The sequence below is a fragment of the Drosophila persimilis genome, unplaced genomic scaffold (assembly GCF_003286085.1).
Source record: "Drosophila persimilis strain 14011-0111.01,24,50 unplaced genomic scaffold, DperRS2 tig00000431-arrow-pilon, whole genome shotgun sequence".
Classification (NCBI taxonomy): Eukaryota; Metazoa; Arthropoda; class Insecta; order Diptera; family Drosophilidae; genus Drosophila; species Drosophila persimilis.
This window is the reverse complement of record NW_020825312.1, coordinates 4966300-4987930: the sequence shown is the minus strand read 5'-3', so window position 1 is coordinate 4987930 and position 21631 is coordinate 4966300. Positions and strand designations below refer to the sequence as shown.

The 21631-nt window shown below is 45.7% G+C and overlaps 6 protein-coding genes across 8 annotated transcripts; 4 read left to right on the top strand and 2 right to left on the bottom strand.

The window, feature by feature from the left end:
- Nucleotides 1-326: 326 nt before the first annotated feature.
- Nucleotides 327-2423, bottom strand: LOC6596939 (peroxisomal biogenesis factor 3). Its single transcript, XM_002022185.2, has 2 exons — nucleotides 2147-2423; nucleotides 327-2004 (listed from the first exon to the last, which is right to left on the bottom strand). Exon 2 carries the CDS (start codon nucleotides 1894-1896, stop codon nucleotides 736-738), a length of 1161 nt encoding a protein of 386 aa, XP_002022221.1. The 5' UTR covers nucleotides 1897-2004; nucleotides 2147-2423; the 3' UTR covers nucleotides 327-735.
- Nucleotides 2424-3014: 591 nt separating this feature from the next.
- On the top strand, nucleotides 3015-3834 carry LOC6596940 (pyroglutamyl-peptidase 1). The gene is made up of 2 exons (XM_002022186.2): nucleotides 3015-3243; nucleotides 3309-3834. The coding sequence occupies exons 1-2, from the start codon at nucleotides 3031-3033 to the stop codon at nucleotides 3765-3767; spliced, it is 672 nt and encodes a 223-aa protein (XP_002022222.1). The 5' UTR covers nucleotides 3015-3030; the 3' UTR covers nucleotides 3768-3834.
- Nucleotides 3835-3959: 125 nt separating this feature from the next.
- Nucleotides 3960-5046, bottom strand: LOC6596941. Its single transcript, XM_002022187.2, has one exon. The coding sequence runs from the start codon at nucleotides 5044-5046 to the stop codon at nucleotides 4234-4236; it is 813 nt and encodes a 270-aa protein (XP_002022223.2). The 3' UTR covers nucleotides 3960-4233.
- A 621-nt stretch (nucleotides 5047-5667) lies between these two features.
- LOC6596942 (protein disulfide-isomerase) lies at nucleotides 5668-9467 on the top strand. Its single transcript, XM_002022188.2, has 2 exons — nucleotides 5668-5892; nucleotides 7706-9467. The coding sequence occupies exons 1-2, from the start codon at nucleotides 5748-5750 to the stop codon at nucleotides 9040-9042; spliced, it is 1482 nt and encodes a 493-aa protein (XP_002022224.2). The 5' UTR covers nucleotides 5668-5747; the 3' UTR covers nucleotides 9043-9467.
- Nucleotides 9468-11428: 1961 nt separating this feature from the next.
- LOC6596943 (uncharacterized protein DDB_G0284459) lies at nucleotides 11429-15818 on the top strand. 3 transcript variants are annotated; one of them, XM_026989414.1, is made up of 6 exons: nucleotides 11429-11447; nucleotides 11799-12080; nucleotides 12157-12516; nucleotides 12623-12950; nucleotides 13215-14175; nucleotides 14246-15818. In XM_026989414.1, exons 2-6 carry the CDS (start codon nucleotides 11803-11805, stop codon nucleotides 15514-15516), a joined length of 3198 nt encoding a protein of 1065 aa, XP_026845215.1. In that variant the 5' UTR covers nucleotides 11429-11447; nucleotides 11799-11802; the 3' UTR covers nucleotides 15517-15818. The 3 variants fall into 3 exon arrangements, with proteins under 3 accessions (XP_026845215.1, XP_026845213.1, XP_026845214.1); XM_026989412.1 differs by lacking the exon at nucleotides 11429-11447 and adding an exon at nucleotides 11457-11712; XM_026989413.1 differs by lacking the exon at nucleotides 11429-11447 and adding an exon at nucleotides 11458-11705.
- Nucleotides 15819-15924: 106 nt separating this feature from the next.
- Nucleotides 15925-21562, top strand: LOC6596945. The gene is made up of 4 exons (XM_026989628.1): nucleotides 15925-15980; nucleotides 16039-18183; nucleotides 20296-21291; nucleotides 21351-21562. The coding sequence occupies exons 1-4, from the start codon at nucleotides 15959-15961 to the stop codon at nucleotides 21560-21562; spliced, it is 3375 nt and encodes a 1124-aa protein (XP_026845429.1). The 5' UTR covers nucleotides 15925-15958.
- Nucleotides 21563-21631: the final 69 nt, after the last annotated feature.

The window sequence follows — 21631 nt, the reverse complement described above, 5'->3', positions numbered from 1 at the left end:
CTCGCGAACTGCGCCTAAAAGATGCTTCAAAAGTTTATTCCCTTACCAAATTGACAAGTATTTTTGTACGTATTGCATTCTGCGCAGGCTCCGCTCTATTACCATTTCACAGCTGTCCTGTCCGGGGTACCGGGCTTCTTATCAACATTCCCAGGGCGGGTTTCTTTCAGCACCACCCACCCCCTTTGGTGGTGCATGAGAAATGTCCTATCTGTGGTTCTCGTACCGGCAATAGTTCCATCTCTCACTTATGTTTTTTGTTTTGCTTCTTAATTTTCTTTCAATTTTTCCATTCATTTGAAATGCCAAAGATCCCCAGTCAGATCTCACTTTCCCCTTTTATTGTTGTATACATTATTACAATTTCCGTTTATTTTAAAAGGCCTTTCAGTTGCTCGCTTTGTGGGTCCCCGTCTCCACGTCAACTTTATCAAAGGATTCCACAATTCGGGAACTTCTTATCGCTACCTTACACACAAGGTTCTGATTAAATATTCTTAAGAGTTAGACTAAATACGGAATTTGGGACGATAGCATACTCTTACAAACAGGCTTCTGAAAGTATGTTAATGCTCATGTTAAAATTAAACAGGTATACTCGTACATACATATATGTATGCATGAATATAGGTAACCTTACTATACTCTTATGTACATAGGGTTACAATTGTCTTATGGCCATGCTCAGAACAGATCCATACATATGGGTTTTTGTCTATGTGTGAATGTCGTAGCTTAGGCAGAACTGAAGGTCTCGTAGACATTAGCCCCCAACGTCTTGGACTTCTCCGCCACCAAGTAAAATGAAAGCAGCTGCGTGGGTAAGTTGGTAGACCGCGCCGAACTGTCATAGCCCCCCGAAGTAATCCCACTGATGATTGGTATCAGCTTGGCCATGGCCATCAAAACCGTGTTGATGTTCAGCAAGTTGTTATTATCGACCGCTTGGCTGCTGGGAAGGGAGGTACTGCTGGAGCTCTGATTGAACTGCTGGGACTGCTGCGTCTCCGCTTGCTTCTGCACTTCTGCGGTGGGCAGATGGTGCAGAGTCTCGCCAAGGGACTCGGCAATGACATCGCAGGCCAGCACAAAGCCTCGGGTTACATTATGCGTACACACGCTAATGGCATCCTCACTCTCCAGGAGATCCAGCGTCTCATTGTACATCTGCTGGAGCAACGGCGAGAAGCTGGAACTTTGAGAGGGCAGCAGGTACTTCGTCATCTTGGAGTTTGGATCTCGGCGAGTGTCCGCATTTATGGCCATTTGCAGAGACCAAAACAGCTGCTCCAGGTCGTTGAGGGAGAGCTGACGTGAGAGGGGCATCGACGACTTTACCACTGCGATTACCTGAGTCCGAATATACCGAACGAGATCTCTGATACCGTCCTCTGTGATGAAGTGACGGATCAGTGAGAGATACTGCTGCTTAAGCTCGTCAGTGATTCGTGTCTGCTCCGTCGTGATGTCGCGGTAAATGTATCCACCTAAGAGATTCAGTTGCACTCTGAGGGCAATCACCAACATAGACGAGGCGTAGACGAACGTGGCTAGGCGGGTGAACGCCACGACCTTCATCTCTTCCCACAGTTCTACTTTGTTTTTTGGATTCTGACGCAGTTGCTCGAGCAGCTCGTCCGTGCTGCACTCCCTCAACACAGCGTCACACATCTCCTCGCCCAGGCCCAGGATCACTTGGTTGCAAGTCTTTTCCGTCGACTCGAAGTGATGCGTGCGCCGCGTCCGCTCGAACATCTCACGCGCCTGTTTCTCGTGAATCTCCACAAGCTTCCGTTGGGCGTACCGTGCCGCACAGTAGGCGCCACCCACCAGCACTCCGGTCACGATAAACTTCCGGCGGTGGCGTGACAAGAAGTCCTGCAGGCGTGACAGCATGTTTGTGATTGGAATTGGGCTTTTGTTAACTGTTCGATTGCGTCTTCTCCGACCTAGCTAGTGCGTGTGAAAAGCGCCAACTGCTCGTACTACTTTTTCGTCCGCCGGCTGCAGCTCCAAAAGAGACATGTTCGAAATTAATAAATGTTTAATGTACAAAGTTCATTTGTGTGAGTTAGTTAAGCCCTGACGACGGCGCTGCCGTGGTGCCGTTATTAGTCGCACAGATTAGATTAGCCGAATTACTTACAAAATTCTGCTAGATCGCTGTGCCCTGGTTGCTGGCTCTTGCCCGCTTTCTATTGATTCGATTGTGAGTTTCGTTGTTGGTGCATTAGCACGGATTTTTATTTGGAATGTACGTAAATAAATTGTTGATGTTAAAGTGTTTGGTTTGTGGTGTTGGGTTAATCGTTGTAATCGTTATTTTCTGTTCACCATCCAGAAATTATATTTGTCGTTTTTTATATTCGGTTTAGTGTTACTAGCTAGCTTGGACCCTCAGCCATGAACATATAATTTTAACCGATTAATCAATCAATTTTCTGCAAAATTGGACAGTTTTAAGTGCTTCCTTTTATTTTATTGTTTATAAAGTAAGGTTCAAACAAAAAATCAAAACTTGGAATGTACGTAAATATATTTGTTGTGACCGCGGATTCGATAAAATATACCGTCTTACCCTTACAAATATACCGGCTTAATCGTTCTCTATCCGTGATCGGAAATCATATTTCTCGATTTTGATATTCGACTTAATATTACTTGCTAGCTATAACCCTCCGCCCTGAATACATACTTTTATTCGATTAATGAATAAATTTTATATAAGTCTGGCTAGTTTTAAATCCTCATATTATTGGACTGTTTATAAAATCAAGTTAACTAAAAAAGGTCATCATTTTTACATAGTAACTACACATGTGCACCGCACAGTGAGGTGAGTCCATTGCGCGTCTCATTTTTAGTATTTTTTCAATATCAAAGAAAATTGCAAGGTGTATGACGTAGAGAGGGAACGAAATTTCTAACACTTTTATCTTTCATAACATCATGAATGTTCACTCACGATTTTCTATTGTTTACATATCAACAGAAGAATAATATATATGTATTTACATTATTGTACATACGATGTCGTCGTCGGAACGAAAACTAATTATTGTGTCTGGTTTCGGACCATTTATTGGACATGAGGAAATCAATGCCAGTTGGGAGGCTGTAAAGCTGCTGCCGGAGCTGCTCACCCACAATGGCATTGAATATGACCTGGAGAAGCGTCTGGTCTCCGTCGAGTACGAAGCAGTGGATGAGGCGTGCGCAGAGATATGGAGCCGCCAGCCAGAGGCAAATATATTTTTTTAAACCCTAGATCTTTTACCTGCGATATTGACGTCATTTATTCAACACAGATGGTCATACATGTAGGAGTATCGGGTATAGCTCAATGCGTTTATGTGGAGAAGCTGGCCTATAACCACAAGTTCCGACGGCCAGACAATTCCGGACAGTATTTGTCCAACGGCAGTTGTGTCCTCCCGCACAATGGCAAGGCAAATGTACTGCGTTGCGGCCTTGACGTTGATAAGATTGTAGAGGCTGTAAATGCAACATGCGAGGCGTGTGTGGCCCCCGCAATTCCGAACAACAGTCATAAGTCTTTAGGTGCCACGAGGGCTTCCAAAAATGTGGGCGATTTTCTCTGCGGTTACATATATCTGAAATCTCTCGACGTGGACTCCAAGCGGAGTTTATTCGTGCATGTCCCCGCTGTAAATAAACCATTTAGTACCGACCAAACGGCAGATATTGTTTTGAAAATCATCGAACAATGTGTGCAACAGGTGGCCGCTTCTGAATGCACAAATTAAGTTCCAGTTAATGATATTTACCATTAACTTTCTATAGAAAAGATCCAATATACAACATTCATGCATACATTAAAGGAGACTTTTACGAATTACTCTTTTTTAATGCCTTATCTCTTTAGGATCATGTGACGAAGCAGGAAGTTTAACGATATGCAGACAATACAACTCCGAAAATAAATCCATATGTTCCCATTACATTGATTCAACAATAATTTATTATTTTTAAAACAGAGATGAGTTTTATCCGGCAATCCGTTATACCACAAAATATATTAAATATACAAACAAAAAAATCCGCGCATTTCCTTTCCTTTACCGTTGGCAACATTCCAAGTGTTTGGGAATCGAATGCATGAATAGGCAAAAACATTTTGATCTCAAGAAAGAGTTAAATTGAACAGCTCAAAAGGCTAAATGGATTTCAAAGGAGCTTGGAAAGCAATTTGAACATTAATTGAAGAATTTATTACATATTAAAGATGTCACTGGGTCTCCTGCGCGACCTTCTGGTCTTGTTTTGAGCTAGATGAATTTGCTTGTATATCGCCTTATCTCCTAGTTCTCGGTTGCCCAGAATCTTGCCATATCCTTTGATCAGGTGGTATAGTTTCGTGTCTGGTGAAGCAACTATCATATCGTTATTTTTGATATCATCTTTTTTGGAAAGAACAGAGGGATACAGCTCTGCTATCTCTGCGTCGATAGCGGAATCAAACTGCTCGTCTGTGTCCGTGGAAAGGGGCTCATTCTGTGTGCGTTTGATGCAGAATTTCTCATAGCGTTTATTGGCTTCCCTTAAGGCCGAAGTCTTTATCTGATTCATGTCCCAGGAAACGTCTAGCTTGGACTTGATTTCATCGGATATGGTATCGTCATTTTTTGATGAGAAAAGCCTGTCAAACATTTTCTTCAATTCGTCTGAATCCTGTTCGTCAAAGGAGCGGACTAGACGATCGGTTTCCGCCAGAGCGGGGTCCATTTCCCGAATTGCATTTTCCGCGTTGGCTTTAGCTGGAGATTCTTGGTATTGTTTTTGTGATAAATCGTTTTGTGGCCAGTCTTGGAGTGAGTTTTTTTGCGCAGTATCAAAATTCAGGTCCGGAACATACTGGATATCCTTTGGGAGGTACCCGCGACTCTCCAAGTAACCAATCGGGGATTGCCAGCTGTCTATGAGGTCTTGGACGATTTTTTTTGCAGGGTTCTGGTAATTGGGAACCTCTAAATTATGCGCAGAGGCGGTATAAAATATTAGAAAATTTATAGTGTACAAAATCATTGAAACAGCCGTGTTTAAAAAATCAAATGATATCGATGACTTTTCATTGACAGCTAAGACAGCGGTATACTATATAATTTGTTTGTATCGGTATATAATGGTATGTACCATAAATCCATTTAATTTCTTTTTCAATTTTATACTTAAGAACATAGGGTATTGTTTCTTTTTCCCACCCAAATTTTCATATATATATCCACTGGTGAAAGATATCTTGGTAACTTTTCTTGTAAGGAAATAGAATGGTATATATAATATCGGTATATTTACGGTATATTTTGCTAATCTGACAGTTATTTCAGTATATTCTGATGGTCAGAAGGTGTATGTAGTTATAATGTTCAATTGTTGATCTCTTTTGCCTAAGCCCCATTTTATAATTTTATAACAATCCAATAATGACAAGTTTTTAAAAATAACCATTTTTTTATCATACTGATTAGATTGTCGGATATGAAATATTTTCAGTGCTAAAATCGAAGAACACGATTGAAATAATTCGTCGGTATGTTCACGGTATATTTTGAAAATGATACGGTATATTCCGAGCGTCAGACGGTATATAGACGTGGCGCTGTCACTCACCCTCTCGCGTCCCGTCAAACCGACAAAACCGACAAACAGAGAACAGAACAGCACCAGTTGCAACAGAAGTGTGTGATATACCCCAACATATTACTTAGCATATAAAAGTGGCCGCGATGAAATTCCTAATCTGTACACTACTCGCCGCGGCTTTCTACGTGGCCGCTGCCGAAGTCAAAGTTGAGGAGGGGGTTCTCATTGCGACAGTGGACAACTTTAAGCAATTGGTTGCCGACAATGAATTTGTGCTAGTTGAGTTCTGTAAGTATTTTTGTATTAGAAATCTTAAGTAAATATTATATTTGCGCGCCGGCTGACGCTTTCCGCTTTCCGCTGGCTGATTCATGCGATTTCGCGGCTACGTGGTCTTTTGACCGGGAGCAAGTGGAACGAGAACGAAGCATCGAAAAATATGTCTGCGTGGCAGTTGGTAGCCCAAAAAAATTGTTGCTTGATGCGAGTATGCGACGCCTGTGGGAATTCAAGGAAAAGAATTGGAGTTTACCATAACAAGTGAAAACTCTTTAGTTGCTTTTCCAGCACTTTTATCGCTTTTTTAAACGTTTTTATCTTTCACATCAACGAGAGAGCTGAGAGTTGCGCTCTCTCACAGTTTTCCCCTCTCTCTTCGTTTGGTGCAACTGTCATCTCTTTTCAACGCGCACATCTTGCACCTGTGTGTGTGTGCTCGGGGATGGGTGTGAGAGCGAGCAAGCGAACGCTGTGTTGTTATTGTTCCTGTTGTTCCCATAAAAGTGCCATAAATTCTAAATGTTAAATGTCGAGACAATGCTTATGCGCAGTATTACCTTCAGGAAGCACACTTTTGCTAACTGCTCCCTCTGCTTCAGGTCCTTGGACATCAAGATAGAGTTTATTGTTCCCGTCCCGTATGTTTCACTTTTATCAGCAATATTAATGCTGCCTGCCCACTGCTCGCTGCCCTGGGCGTGGCCAAATCGTGCCCACGCATTCGCATCCGCTTCATCAATCTTGCGTTAGAAAGAAACAAAAGTAAATAAAAGTTGTCGGGCAACTCTTCATTCGAATCTAGGTTAGACAAGCAAGATATTCTTTATGTGTACAATCTTTTCGCTATATGCTTTCTATTCTGGTTTTGGTTTCCGCTCTGTGCCCTTTTCTACGTCGGCGCGGCCACGCAATGGAAAGTTCATTCAACTCTTTCATTGCGCATGCTTAACGGTGCTGTGGCTGCCAGTGCTGGCGCATGTAAAGAGGAACAGATTTAGCTAACGAAAAAAATGTATAATGAATGGCCTCAAAGATGTTTTCAAAGTACTGTATCCGACAGCAAAGAAATCGAGAATCCATTCGCTCCTTATCTTCCCGCAAATGAACACACTTCAGAGATAAACAAAAATCAGTGATATAAAAAAAGTCCCGTCCCTGTATTACTTCAACCTTTAAAAGCCAGATATGTTTGGCCGGCATCTCTGGTTTCGCCAATATGGCGACGACGCATGGTTTGTTTATGCCAGCGTTTACGCTTTCGGAGTGTGAATGACAACGTCAGCTAAGTTACTTATTGGTGCTGCGGGTCATCCGCATCAGAAATCTTATCTTCGAATATTTTCTTGCTGTGTGTGCCTGTGCCTGTGCCAATGGCAATGCCAAGGCGAATGGCCCGGCCACGTCAGCCGAAGCCGAAGCTAAGTCAAGCCGGTGATAAGCAGGGCCTCTTAAGACGTTGTCAAGTCGTTATTATGTCATCTCGCCGTGGTAGATGTGTGCGTGGATGCGTGTTAAATTGCAGCTGGGGCTGCAGGCAGGCAATGGGAATACACCACGTGGAATTTGCATAATGCCAAACAGCTGGTCGAAGTAGAACAATGCGAACGGGCCCTGCTCCAGATCCGTGTCCAATGTAGCGAATGCGATTACAATTAACAGTCCAAAATTAGAATTTTCCGTTTGGATGCCAATTGCAAATGTCTGTTAGTATTACTATTACAATTACTATTACTATTGAATAACGACCCTGCCAGAATGAGATAAAGAGAACAGAATTCCGTTTTCTAATTGCACTCTTCCCCCTCTTTCTTAATCCTTCCAGATGCTCCCTGGTGCGGACACTGCAAGGCCCTCGCTCCCGAGTATGCCAAGGCTGCTCAGCAGCTGGCCGAGAAGGATTCACCAATCAAGCTGGCCAAGGTCGACGCCACCGTCGAAGGTGAGCTAGCTGAGCAGTACCAGGTGCGTGGTTATCCCACACTCAAGTTCTTCCGGAGCGGTGCTCCAGTGGAGTACAGCGGGGGTCGTCAGGCCGCCGACATCATCTCTTGGGTAACCAAGAAGACTGGACCACCTGCCAAGGATCTGACCAGCGTGGCCGATGCTGAGCAGTTCCTCAAGGACAACGAAATTGCCATCATTGGTTTCTTCAAGGATACCGACTCTGAGGAGGCCAAGACCTTCACCAAGGCCGCCAACGCCCTGGACTCGTTTGTCTTCGGAGTGAGCAGCAATGCCGATATTATTGCCAAGTACGAGGCCAAGGACAATGGCGTGATCCTGTTCAAGCCCTTCGATGACAAGAAATCTGTGTTCGAAGGCGAGCTCACCGAGGAGACTCTGAAGAAGTTCGCTCAAGTACAGTCTCTGCCCCTGATTGTGGACTTCAACCACGAGTCGGCTTCAAAGATCTTCGGAGGCTCCATCAAATCCCACCTGTTGTTCTTCGTCTCCAAGGAGGCCGGACACATTGAGGCCCATGTCGATCCCCTTAAGGAGATTGCTAAGAAGTACCGCGATGATATTCTGTTCGTTACGATCTCGTCTGATGAGGAGGACCATACCCGCATCTTTGAGTTCTTCGGTATGAACAAGGAGGAGGTGCCAACCATCCGTCTGATCAAACTGGAGGAGGACATGGCCAAGTACAAGCCAGAGTCGAACGATCTGTCTGCCGAGACCATTGAAGCTTTCCTGAAGAAGTTCCTCGACGGAAAACTGAAGCAGCACTTGCTGTCCCAGGATCTGCCCGAGGATTGGGATAAACAGCCCGTCAAGGTCCTTGTCTCCAGCAACTTCGAGAGCGTCGCCCTCGACAAGAGCAAGTCCGTCCTGGTTGAGTTCTATGCTCCATGGTGCGGCCACTGCAAGCAGCTGGCACCCATATATGACCAGCTGGCCGAGAAGTACAAGGACAACACCGACATTGTGATTGCCAAGATGGACTCTACTGCCAACGAGCTGGAGAACATTAAAATCTCATCCTTCCCCACAATCAAGTACTTCCGTAAGGATGACAACAAGGTCATCGACTACAACTTGGATAGAACTCTGGACGATTTCATCAAGTTCCTCGATGCCAACGGTGAGGTGGCCGATGCCGAGCCCGCAGAGGAGACCGAGGAGGAGGAGGAGGCGCCCAAGAAGGACGAGTTGTAAATCCAACAACAATAACAAATAACATAAACAACAAAAGCAAACACGAAAATCCAACAACAATGAACAGCAACATCCCTAAAACAAACAACAGCAACAACAAATAGCAACGTACATTCTGTAGTTTATTTCTATATTCTATTTTTATGGGGTTGTCGAGCACAGGCTCGGCCAGAATCTCCTCATCCAGCAAATGAGTTTTTATCATTTGGCTGTTGGGTCAGGTCAGCTGGTCGCCCGCCCGTCCGCCATCCCAGCATTTGCCACTCAATTTTATCTTCGCGTTATCAATTTTACAATTTTGTTGTTTGTATCTGTACTTGCAACGCAACTTTCAACGCTCTCTTCAGATGTTCCTGTCGATTGCGTAAACTTAAAATTCAGTTTTATTGAAGAATGAAGCAAAAGCGATAAATTTTAATATGTAATTCTTTAAGTTTTCTTTTTTTTTGGAATTTTTAGAATCATTGAAAGAACTGATTAAGAACTTAACAAATAAAGTTGGTAACAACATTAAAACCAGAAAAAACCAAGCCCTTGTCTGATGCCCTTGCAGATCGAACGTTGCTAGAGTGTCTCATCTGATTTTGTAAAAATTTGGCCTGGAAATGCTGTACATATGGAGTTCTTTACTGATTTAAAAAGCCTGTCTGCATAGTAGCCTGCAGGACCAAAACGAAATGGCTATGTCCTCTCGGTTATTGATGGTGATCATACACGCTTAATGAGGGGTCAGGTCAGAAGTATATTTATCCGCACATGTCCTACGATCCACATTGCATACACACTGAGAGAAAACTCCGCAGACTAAAAAATCTTTAAAGGGATCGCATCTTTTCTTTCGTCTCTTTAGATGGCATTATCATCTCGTGACAATTCATTAGAGAAATAAAAATTAAATTCTGAACGAAAGAGAATTAACATAAAACCGATGGAAAGGGTCTGCACCCATTTAAAATCTAGTCCTAACTATCAAACATACATATAACTATCATTACCACAAAGGGATAAGTCACGACAAGCCATATTATATACCCCTATATCAGTCATACATATAATATACATATCCCTTAAACTATTATACAAAAATGTCTACAGCGCAACTAAGTACATATGTACATGTACACAGAGTCTACATAAAATAATGTATGTAATATTACACGTACCATACATGATTCGTTCACCAGCACCGATTAGTATCGAAGTGGATTTTGAATATTTTCTTGTTACAATGGTAGCAATATTTTTCCGCTCTGACAAGATCTATCCTAACATCCCAGCGCAGAAGACCACTAGTTTATTTTAAAATACGGAGTGAAAAAGAATATTATGTCTTAAATAAGTTAAAATATCACCATCGATATATGTAGCTTCCATCATATCGATAGATCCTGCCATCTCTACTTGTTGGGTTTATACGGTGTCTTAAAAGCGGGAATTAATATTCATGATCATGTACAGAAAAGACATTGTCGACCATTAGGTATTTTAATACACTCAACGAAAATGAACTTGAGGAGTTTTAGCGCAGTTCAGGTGAACGTTTTTAAGTACAGACAAAGGATGGCTCTACAAGAATAATTTACATACAGTATTATTTTCCGCGGATAAATAGAGGGGGGTGGAATAGGCCAAGTCTTAATCATAATATATACGCTTTATTTTGAAAATGAGACGATATACTTTGGTATATTCTGAGGTTCGGACGGGATACATAGCAGCAATATATTATCATGTAATTAACTTAGTGGACATTTTTGTTTTTACCTTCTTGTAGACACAATTAAATAAAAAGTAGTCTTTAAATCTACCGTTCTTCTACAAAATTGATTCATAAAACGGATAAAAGCATGTGTTTATGGCTGGAGAGCCTAGCGAGCTTGTAATATTAAGCAGAATATCAAATTTGAGGAATATGATGAAATAATTCATCAGTATATTTACCGTATATTTCTGAGGGTCAGACCGTATATATAAAGGGTATGGAAAACAGGCAAAAACAGTCAAGACAAATTGCAAGGTTCGTGCGAACCCTCACCTCGCGTGTGAGGACAACATATCTTGCAGACAAAATCGGCAAGGTACATTGGGTAAATGGGGTACACTTCGCCTTGCATGCGCGGCAATTTCTGGGCCGTGTTGCCTGTCCTCCATACCTCTTTTTCCTCACATTATGTAGCCAATGTGTAGTAACCATGTAGAATGTGTATATACGCGTAAGTTCTCGAATCTGTCTGACGGTGTTTTGAAAACGGGAACTAAATTTCACGATAAAAATGTTAATTTCACTAAATAGCGTATTTACGGAGCACATTAAAAGAAGAAAATAATATCAGATCAACGCGCTCTTTATTCGTTGAGCGCCGTCGTGTTTTCAGTCTTGAAAACCATATAGAATGATACCTGGAGTAAGCAGTTTGCGATGTTTTCTCAATCACAAGCGCGTGCCGCATGAACGCAACATTCGGTCGACGAAGCTCTTAATCGGTGGCACTGCTTTTGCTCAAAGTATAAAAAGTATATATAAAAGTAGCATATTACAAAAGTAATATGCTTAAACACAATCCAATGTGTGCTGAGTTAGTGTCTTGCCTCAGGGTGTCGAAATTTCCAGTATAAGGCGTACTTAGCAAGTGCGTCGATTCTTCGGTCCTATTCAGATCTGGGTATGGGGTATGTCTCCCAATGACAACTGTGGGGACTTTCACTGCAATAACGGGTTTAACCTGCGATTTTTTTCGCCCAATTTGCATTCGCAGAATTATGAGCTTAACACAAAGCTGCCTCTGCGAGCCAAGGAGCAGGAACAGGAACAGAAAGAGCAGTAGCAGCATGTTGGACGACTTTGATAAGGCCAGCATCGTTGCCCATGCCGATGACAATGAGTACATATCGCCGGCCACCCCGGAACCCCAGGTGAATCCGGAGCCGGAATTTGCCCATTTGACTGAAACTAAGCGAACGATTCATGATGCTATAGCCGCCCTGAACGATGACAGTTTCGACAAACGCATCGCTCGTCTTCTCTCGCAGTACGAAGGGTGAGTGTGGCTGGGAGACGGGGGAAGGGGGGGAAGGTGCTTATTTGGATTATTTACTGTATACTTAATTGGATAGGGCCATTCGGGAGGAGTTTGAAATTGCCCAGTACTCGCCGCAGAGATGTAGGAAATTGGCCCGCACTCTCACCGGACTCACCGATGTCATCCACACCATAGGCAGGTCGGTCCGACATGATAATGCCTATCGCCAACGCATGTGCAATATTGTGGCCTTCTACATATCCTGTGAACTGTGCTCTGCCCAAGAGCCAGTCGAAAAGGAAGAGCTCATCATCAATCGAATCAGTAGTTGCCTCAAGCTGTATGTAGAATACGGCGAGGGCGGCGCTGGCGTCCACAAGGAGCATGTTCTCCGCACTCTTCTGGCCGCACCAAAGTTGTTTAATCGGGCTAGCATTCTATCGGTGTTGTACAGGTAAAGGTCGTTAGATATACATAGCGCTGTTATTTCTCTAAATTTGTATATTTATTCCTTTCCTTTCCTACCCTTCCTTTTCAACTTGTATTTATTTTCTGTACAGCCGCCTCTTTCCTCATTGGTCTATGCCTAGCATTATGATTCAAGCGGAGCTGCCGGACAAACTTTACATCGAATATATTTTAATATTTTATTACTGGCAACGACTCGAGCCCGATGAGGCAGTCAAGGAGCGGATTGTCGAGTTCGCCGACAAGTTTATGCGGCCCTCAAAAACACTGGCCACGACCAGTAAATACGCAGAGTACTGTACTTACAGTGTCCGAGCCACGGCCACGCGCTCTATATTGAATCAGCTGCGCCAGAATAGCTGCACAAGCCTGCATGCGGCCATCAAAGTTGAGAATCGGCCGCCGCACTCCAGCGAAGTGGTGAGTTGTGTTTATTTAGCTTCCCATTACTTTCATTCTCTTCGGTTTAACAATGATGTCCCAGTAAAAGGTCTGATTCGGACAAGCAGATGGAGCAAAAGGCTCCGCCGACGCAGTTAGTCGCGTGACAGGCGGAGGCTGGCTCCACTCGGCTGTCCCAAAGTGACTACAATCTCAGCTGAGTAACGAAAATGGCCCCCACTAGAGATGGCTCTAGTTTTCATCAGTTTAACACAAATGTTTATATTTCTATGAATACTGCAGGTAATCAGTTCGGATGATGAGGACAGCTGCCCACTCTGGAGCAGCGTTAGGTCGAGGACGCCAACGCCTTCGTCCAGCCAGCATCCCCCTGTCTTTCTCCAGAATCTCTGCAAAAATGCCCGCCAGCTGGAGCCCTGTAAGAGAGCCTCGGCTTTGTTTAAAGGCATCGATAACACCGTTGAGATTGTGGATCTCCGCGATTCCGATGATGATGTAGAAATGTTCTCTCTCGACTTCAATGTGCCAGCCAATGTGGATGGCAACAACTCGAACTCAAATTCAAATTCAAACTCAAATTCAAATGATTCAGCCAGTCAGTCCCTTGGGGAAGATGACTCTGTGCCCGTCACGCGGATATATCCGAGCAACCTGAGGACCTATGAGCGAGGTCCAAGTGCTGCTGCCATCTCTGTCTCCGAACCACCACCACCCACCACGTACATAGTGCCCCGAATAGTCAATAGCTATAGCTGTCGAAGGGACAGCCTCCATCTGGTGTCCACAACAGCCCCGCATCTCGTGGATCAGTCGGTTCAAACGACCGTGGATGAAGAAGAGCTCGAGGAACAAATACAGGAAGAGGATGCACTGCCCCCGTGCCACCTCTACTCGGACAATCGACTACCGGGCACAACCACAACTAAAACCACCGACCTGCTCTACTCAGTCCATAGAAACGCCGACAGTCGCTTTCCCAGGAGCAGCAGCGCAAGTAGCAGCGATGCCAGCACCCACCAGCACCAGCACGTACATCACTGCCGCCAGCCATCTAGTCAGAATAGCAACTGCAGCGAGAGTTCGATGCAGAAAAAACAGGTTACCTTTAGTCCCCTGCACCTGGGTAAAACTGCCTCGAGAGCCAGCACAGTCGCATCCAAGAAGGCAGATATAAAACGGTTCGAGACATCGCCAGCCTTAAAAGCGGACCGCATTGACAATCTGAAGTGGATGGCTCTCAAAGGTAAGGGTTAAAAGAGATTACTTACAATGTGTTCATGTACTTAAGATTTTTATTTCGATATCTGTTGCAGAGCACATTCAGGCCAGCGCCAAGATGTTCGCCAAACTGAACGCAAGTAGTAACAATTGTGATAGTAAAGGAAGATCCAGTGGTTACAAAGAGATTACCGAGATTCCGGGGAGCATGGCCTCGCCGGTCAGAAGTGCGCCCAGAGCGGCCCAAATCACCGCCTCCCAGCTGACACCGACTACGAGCCATGCCTCCAGCTGCACGCCCACACGCATGAGAGGCACACCCCGAGGGCGAGGGGAATTGCCCACGCCTCCAGCGTCTACGCACAGCTCGGCCAGTCCATATCAGATACTCAGAGCGTCCACCGATACCCTGAGCTCTATCGACATGGAGAAACTCGAGGGGAATGCTAGAGTGTACAGCTTCAATCGACGCCTGTTCTCCAAGGCAGCTAACGAGCATGTGAGTTTCTACAACCAGCTGTTGAGCGTGCAGCGGAAGAATCTCCGGCAGCGGAGATTGGCCAACAGCACCAAAAAGAGTAATCCTGTAGATCCGAGGCAGGAGGAGCTTATAAATAAGGCCAGGAAGCGGTGCCAGCAGCTACGCGCTCTTAATGCCAAGAAGCGAAACGAGGCGGAGCAGCTGCAAAAACACCTGACGACCATAAGGAATTATGCCATACGGGGCAAGCCCATTGTAAGACTGAAACGTTGCAAGCTCAATGTCTGGGCGGGAACTATCGAGAATTCGCATCGATTATCCACCTCGTTAAATGAACCAGTGAATGGCGGTGAATCGGGTAAGGAGCCGTCTGAGGACAATCAGCAGATAAAGAAAGAGAAAGAGGAGCAGTTGGAGCAGAGTCAAGCCAAGCAACGACGTCGAAGGGGCCACAGCGTTTGGAAGCACATCAAGAAAAAAAAGAAGCTTTCGTTGTCCTCTCCAGAAGTTGTTTCGGACACAGTGCCAGTTGAAGTTCCAAATCCGAATCCATCGCCAGAGTCCGATGTTGAATCTGTGACCGAGCCAGATTCAAAAGATCCGGAGTCAATGCCAGCGGGAGCGGCAGCTCCTCAGGAACCAAAATCCCTTCCAGAGGTTGGCATGGAGCTAGAAATTCAGGAAGACGGCCTGGGGGCGGATGACAGCAACGCCGTGCCCTCCCCCGCCCACAACATCGAATTGGTGACCAGCAATGTGCCGGTTTACCTGCTCAACGGGGAGAGTCGCGATGTGAGCACCCCTCTATCCAGCCAATTCAGTAGCAGCGGATCCACTGAGCCGGCAGCAGCTAATGATACCTTTGTCCCATCGAGAAAAGATTAGGTCTTCGTCCTTTCCTTTCCTTTCCCCTAGCCTGGATAGTATTTTAGTGTTTTGTTGATATTTAGAGAGTATCCCTATCCTGTAAAACTGTTGTACAGTCTAGGTATATTGTCTTAATGCAGTTTCTAGAAAATTACGAATTACGAATTGTTGAAAGTTATTATTATTATTTTGTATTTTTTTTACATCTTCCCTTGCAATATTTCCCCTTAAAATAAACACGAACACGAACCAAAATATTGTCAATTTAAAGCAATGAAATTAAATAGAATATAGAATGAATAAATTCAACTATAACCGAAGCCACACAGTTGACTCTTTAGTTCGAGTCAGCATGCCAAAGTAGACATAGGGGTCGCCCTAAAAAAAAAAACGAAAATCATATATTTTTGTAAAAATCGTTCTCGTTTCTCTCAAGCTACTTCAAGAAAAGTATATATAAATGGAGAGAAATCACAAGAAGGGTAGGTTAACCACTGAATATAAACATGTGTCTATATATCAATATCTCAATCCCCCCAGGCGGCCGCATTCTGGTCGAGCGACAGCAACGCTTATCGATGCAGAACGGAAATTGCTTCTACATTAGAAACACGCAGACCCAGGTGCGTGAGGTCTTATTTCGCACAGCGGACAATTTGGGAGTGGATCGAGGATCCCTCATCAAGGTCCCAGACAGAGAGACCCAGGCTCGAGAGCGCCAGCACATGAACCAGCTGAACAGGCGGATCAAGTATGAAATAGACCAGCTTAAGTTCTTACGCCGCAATATTATACAAAACCCCGTCGAGTACAAAGCTTCAGAGTCGTATATGGAGCTGCACGATAAGGAGTTCTCCGCGGAAGAGTCGTCGGATGAGAGCCAATCCTGTGACACTGGTGACCAGCGAATAATACAGACCCTGAGCTGTACAACCGTGTTACACACAAACAAGAGGTGCAAACGAGCTGAAGGTGGCTGCAATTACATACCCCGGCAGAGGAACAAGTGTCGCGACCTAGAGCCGCGATCTGTACATCAGTGTGATTATGGAAACAGCTCACGATGTATCGCCTGTTTTGCCGGTGCGCAGCAACAGCTTCAAGACGATAACAACAACGCATGCTGCACGCTGCAGCCAAGTGTAGAGTCGTATATGGAGCTGCACGATAAGGAATTCTCCGCGGAAGAGTCGTCGGATGAGAGCCAATCCTGTGACACTGGTGACCAGCGAATAATACAGACCCTGAGCTGTACAACCGTGTCCCACACAAACAAGAGGTACAAACGAGCTGAAGGTGGCTGCAATTACATACCCCGGCAGAGGAACAAGTGCCGCGACCTGGAGCCGCGGTCTGTATATCAGTGTGATTATGGAAACAGCTCAAGATGTATCGCCTATTTTGCCGATGCGCAGCAACAGTTTCAAGACGATAACAACTACGCATGCTGCAGGCTGCGGCCAAGTGTACCCATACCTGTAGTGCCCAGTCCGTGCTGTCAGTATCAGCCGAGCTGGGCGTGTGTCTTACCGGCTCCGTTCAATCCGCGAACGACGACCGACCTGAACACTGAGGACTTCTGTCGCAGTTGGTGTGCCTGCGTCATGCCCGACCGTGCGCAAAAACTAAAGCATAGGAGCCACCGAGCTTCGGAGGACCCATCCCGGTCGAAGAGCCGGAGCTCCTCAAAAGGTAGCAGAGCGGTGGATGAAAAGATACGCAGTAAGCTGAAGAAGAGCGGAGCCGCAATCGACACCTCCTCGCTGGACCAGTACAATGTCGAGAGTCACGAGAAGCTTCTGAAGGTCACAATGCGGAAGGAATCCAAGTCAAAATCATCCACACGCAGGCGGGGATCGAAGTCCCAGGCAGTAGTGGGAAAACTCAAAACAGAAGGGAAGGAAATAGACGAGCAAGCGGATAACACCACCAAGGGCCAAAAGTTCTTCGAATACATGGACAAGTACGAGAACGAAAACGAAAACGGCGACGCCGGAAGTGAACAGGGAAAAGCAGGCGAGGGATCCCAGCTGGAATCGAATCCCACCTACACTAGAATCCCACATATAAAGCGGGAGCCCGGGGAATCAAAGTATGACGAAATCGCTTTCACCCCTGATAAAAATAAGGAGTCGGCCTGTCTTGACTCTTGTCCAGCAGTGAATTGTAAGCCCCCGCAATCAGCATATGAGGAGAGAGGCGTCTGCGACAAGGAAAAATGCGTTTGCGTTGGCCAGAAAGACAAAACGGAAGCAGAATACAAATACCAACACCCCGCACAGGATGATGGACGTGAACCGAAATCGGGAGAAGAGGGAGTCTGTGTTGACTCTTGTCCAGGAGGGACTTTTAAGCCGCCGAAATCCGCATATGACGAAGGGGTTCCAATTTCCACAGCTGATAAAATAGCTGAGAGGGGCGAAGCCGTTTCCCACAAGGAAAAATGCCCTTGCGTTACCCAGGAAGTCCAAACTGATGATGAATTCGTCAAGAAAGAGACGAGGCTGACTCAAACGGATCTGAAGTTGCTAGAGGAGCAACTCACCCAAACTGACCCCCAAGGGAGTCAACACGAGGGACCTGCGCAGACCGACATGGGCGGCAGTCGCCTCGATATGCTCACCAAAAACGATCTCCAGGGAAGTCAACAAGAGAGCGTTCCAATTTCCAGACCTGATGAAACAGGTGAGAGGGGCAGAGCAGTGTGCCAGAAGAAAAAATGCGCTTGCGTTTCCCAGGAAGCCCAAACGGATGGAGAATACACCAACGAACGCCCCGTACAGGATGATGGGCGTGACCCGAGAGCTGAACAAAAGGGACTTCTTGACTCTTGTCCACGAGTGACTGGAAAGACCCCGCAATCAGCATATGACGATGAAGTTTCAATTTCCACCTCTGATAAAAGAGTTGACAGGAGCAAAGCCGTGTGCCGCAACAAAAAATGCACTTCCGCTGCTCAGGAATTTCAAACGGATGGAGAATACACATACCAACGCCCCGCACAGGACGATGGACGTGACCCGAGAGCTGGACAAAAGGGAGTCTGTGCTGACTCTTGTCCAGGAGTGACTGGAAAGCCCCCGGAATCAGCATATGATGAAAGGAATCAAATGTCCACCTCTGATAAAAGAGCTGAGAGGGGCAAAGCCGTGTGCAGCAACAAAAAATGCGCTTGCCTTCTCAAGGAAGTACTAGGTGATGGAAAATTCACAGGCCAACTCCCCGCTCAGGAAGATAGAAGTGAATCGAGATCTGGACAAAAGGGAGGAGTTCCAGGAGTGACTGGAAAACCCCCGCAATCAGCATATGACGATCAAGTTTCAATTTTCACACCTGATAAAACAGTTGAGAGGGACAGAGCTGTGTGCCAGAAGAAGAAATGCGGTTGCGTTGCCCAGGAATTTCAAACAGATGGAGAATACACCAACCAACGCCCTGCACAGGATGATGGGCGTGACCCGAGGGCTGAACAAAAGGGAGTCTTTCTTGACTCTTGTCCAAGAGTGACTGGAAAGTCCCCGCAATCAGCATATGACGATGAAGTTTCAATTTCCACCTCTGATAAAAGAGTTGAGAGGAGCAAAGTCGTGTGCCGCAACAAAAAATGCACTTCCGCTGCTCAGGAATTTCAAACGGATGGAGAATACACATACCAACGCCTCGCACAGGATGATGGACGTGATCCGAGAGCTGGACAAAAGAGAGTCTGTGTTGACTCTTGTCCAGGAGTGACGGGAAAGCCTTCGCAATCAGCATATGACGATCAATTTTCAATATCCACCTCTGATAAAAGAGTTGAGAGGAGCAAAGTCGTGTGCCGCAACAAAAAATGCACTTCCGCTGCTCAGGAATTTCAACCGGATGGAGAAAACACATACCAACGCCCCGCACAGGATGATGGACGTGATCCGAGAGCTGGACAAAAGAGAGTCTGTGTTGACTCTTGTCCAGGAGTGACTGGAAAGCCTTCGCAATCAGCATATGACGATCAAGTTTCATTATCCACCTCTGATAAAAGAGTTGAGAGGAGCAAAGCCGTGTGCCACAACAAAAAATGCACTTCCGCTGCTCAGGAATTTCAACCGGATGGAGAAAACACATACCAACGCCCCGCACAGGATGATGGACGTGATCCGAGAGCTGGACAAAAGAGAGTCTGTGTTGACTCTTGTCCAGAAGGGACTTGTAAGCCCCTGCAATCAGCATATGACGAAAGGGATCAAATTTCCACCTCTAATAAAAGAGTTGAGAAGGACAGGGTGCGTCGCAACCTGAAATGCGATTGCCGTGCCCAGGAAGTCCAAAATGATGAAGAATTATCCAAGAAAGTGACGAGGTTGACTCAAACGGATCTGAAAGCGCTAGAGGAACAAGTTACGCAAACTGACCCGCAGGGGAGTCGACAAGAGACAGTCCCCCAAACCGATGTCCAGGGAAGTCAACACGACGGAATTACCCAAGCCGATCTCCAGGGGAGACAACACGAGAGGCTCGACCAAAACGACCTCCAGGAAAACCAATACAAAGGACTCGTCCAAACAGAGCCGGAAATCAACCAGGAAATCGGCAGCGGTAAATCGGCTATATCGGGCGTGGCCGTCAGTAAAGCGGAACAATTTTCGACATGGTCGCCAAATGATGACACAGATGTCCAAGATGTCCAAACTGCATCGCAGAAAGAGAAGAAGCAAAATCAGCGTCAAGACTCACCATCAGCTTTATCAAGGAAAATTTATAGTGCTCAATCCCCTTCTTCGCAAAAATATATGAAATATATTAGTCGAGGATCCCTAACAGAGCAATCTGAACAAGATGCAGATGCAGAACACCGTAGCAACAGTCGCCGCTATCCGGCTAAGCAGTGCCAGTGTAAGCCAGTGTCCTCCGGCCCCAGCCAACAAACGCAGGTCCTCGAGGAACCCAAAGAGCAACAGTACCTAGATGACGACGAAGACATTCCAGTTGGTACAGCGTGTCCCTTAAAAAAGTCTTCGCCATTCTGTGATCCATTGCCTCCGGCGGCTAAGTGTGACCTTCATCCAGCGGGATGTTACTGTGACACCAACCAACCAAAGGTCGAGAAGCCAAAAACTTCCGGTAGAGCCAAGCATACAGAGCGATCTAGGAAGTCGTCGCCCACGAATACCAAATCCCAACAGAAAGGTCCCGACAATACCAAGCAGTATCAACAATACGAGTCCACGTATCAGTACAGCTACGGGCGCTCTGAGGATGCAGAAAATGTAGACAGCAGTGGTACTGGTACCACCAGTCATAATATGGATAATAAACCGTCTAAGGTTCTCAACAAGAAGCATGTTCAGGCACATGGCTGTGACACTGATTGCAGTGGGCGTAGTCTCTCCGGATGCAACATCTCCATAGACAGCTACCTTGGGCCACAGGCAACGTCCTCGCGTCTTATAAATTATCAGTACTCAAATGGCAGCACATATAATCCGCCCAACCAATCACTAGTTCCAAGACTCCCAGCACTGTGTCAGTTGGCTGGCGCCTTCAACTGTGCCACAGCCGATAATGATGCGTGTAAGCAAGTGGTGCCGATTTATGTCTGCGAGAAGCGTACACGCTCTGTCACCTTCGAGGATGAGTGCGGGAAAGTGCGGGCGATGCGCAATATTGCGGACAATATTCGAAGCAGAATTGACTGGGAGCGGATCGTAAAGACACGTATGAGCCAGTCGGATGGCGATACCGACAGCACTAGTCAGTCGAACGCTGCCTTCGGAAGAATGTATTCCACCGATGACAACAACGGCGGATACTCTTGCCGTAAGCGAAAAGATATATTTATTTCCACTTTTCCTACCTCATTAATCGTATCTTCCCAGGATCCAGCAACTCTGCCGCCACCGAGATTACCTGCATGGGGTCAGAATACCAGACTGTATACGGGGAAGACTTCAGCAACTACGAGGATGATTTAGGGTTGCCGCAATTCGCACACTGCCCCTGCTTGCTCAGAACCTACGTCAGCCTGGCCTCCATCTGCACGAACGACAGCCGATCCATTCTGCAGGAGGAGGAGGAGCAGAAGGAGTAACGTTAGCACAAATTTTAATTTCGTTTTTACAATTTTTATTATACAACTTCGAGAGCCTCTAAGAACATA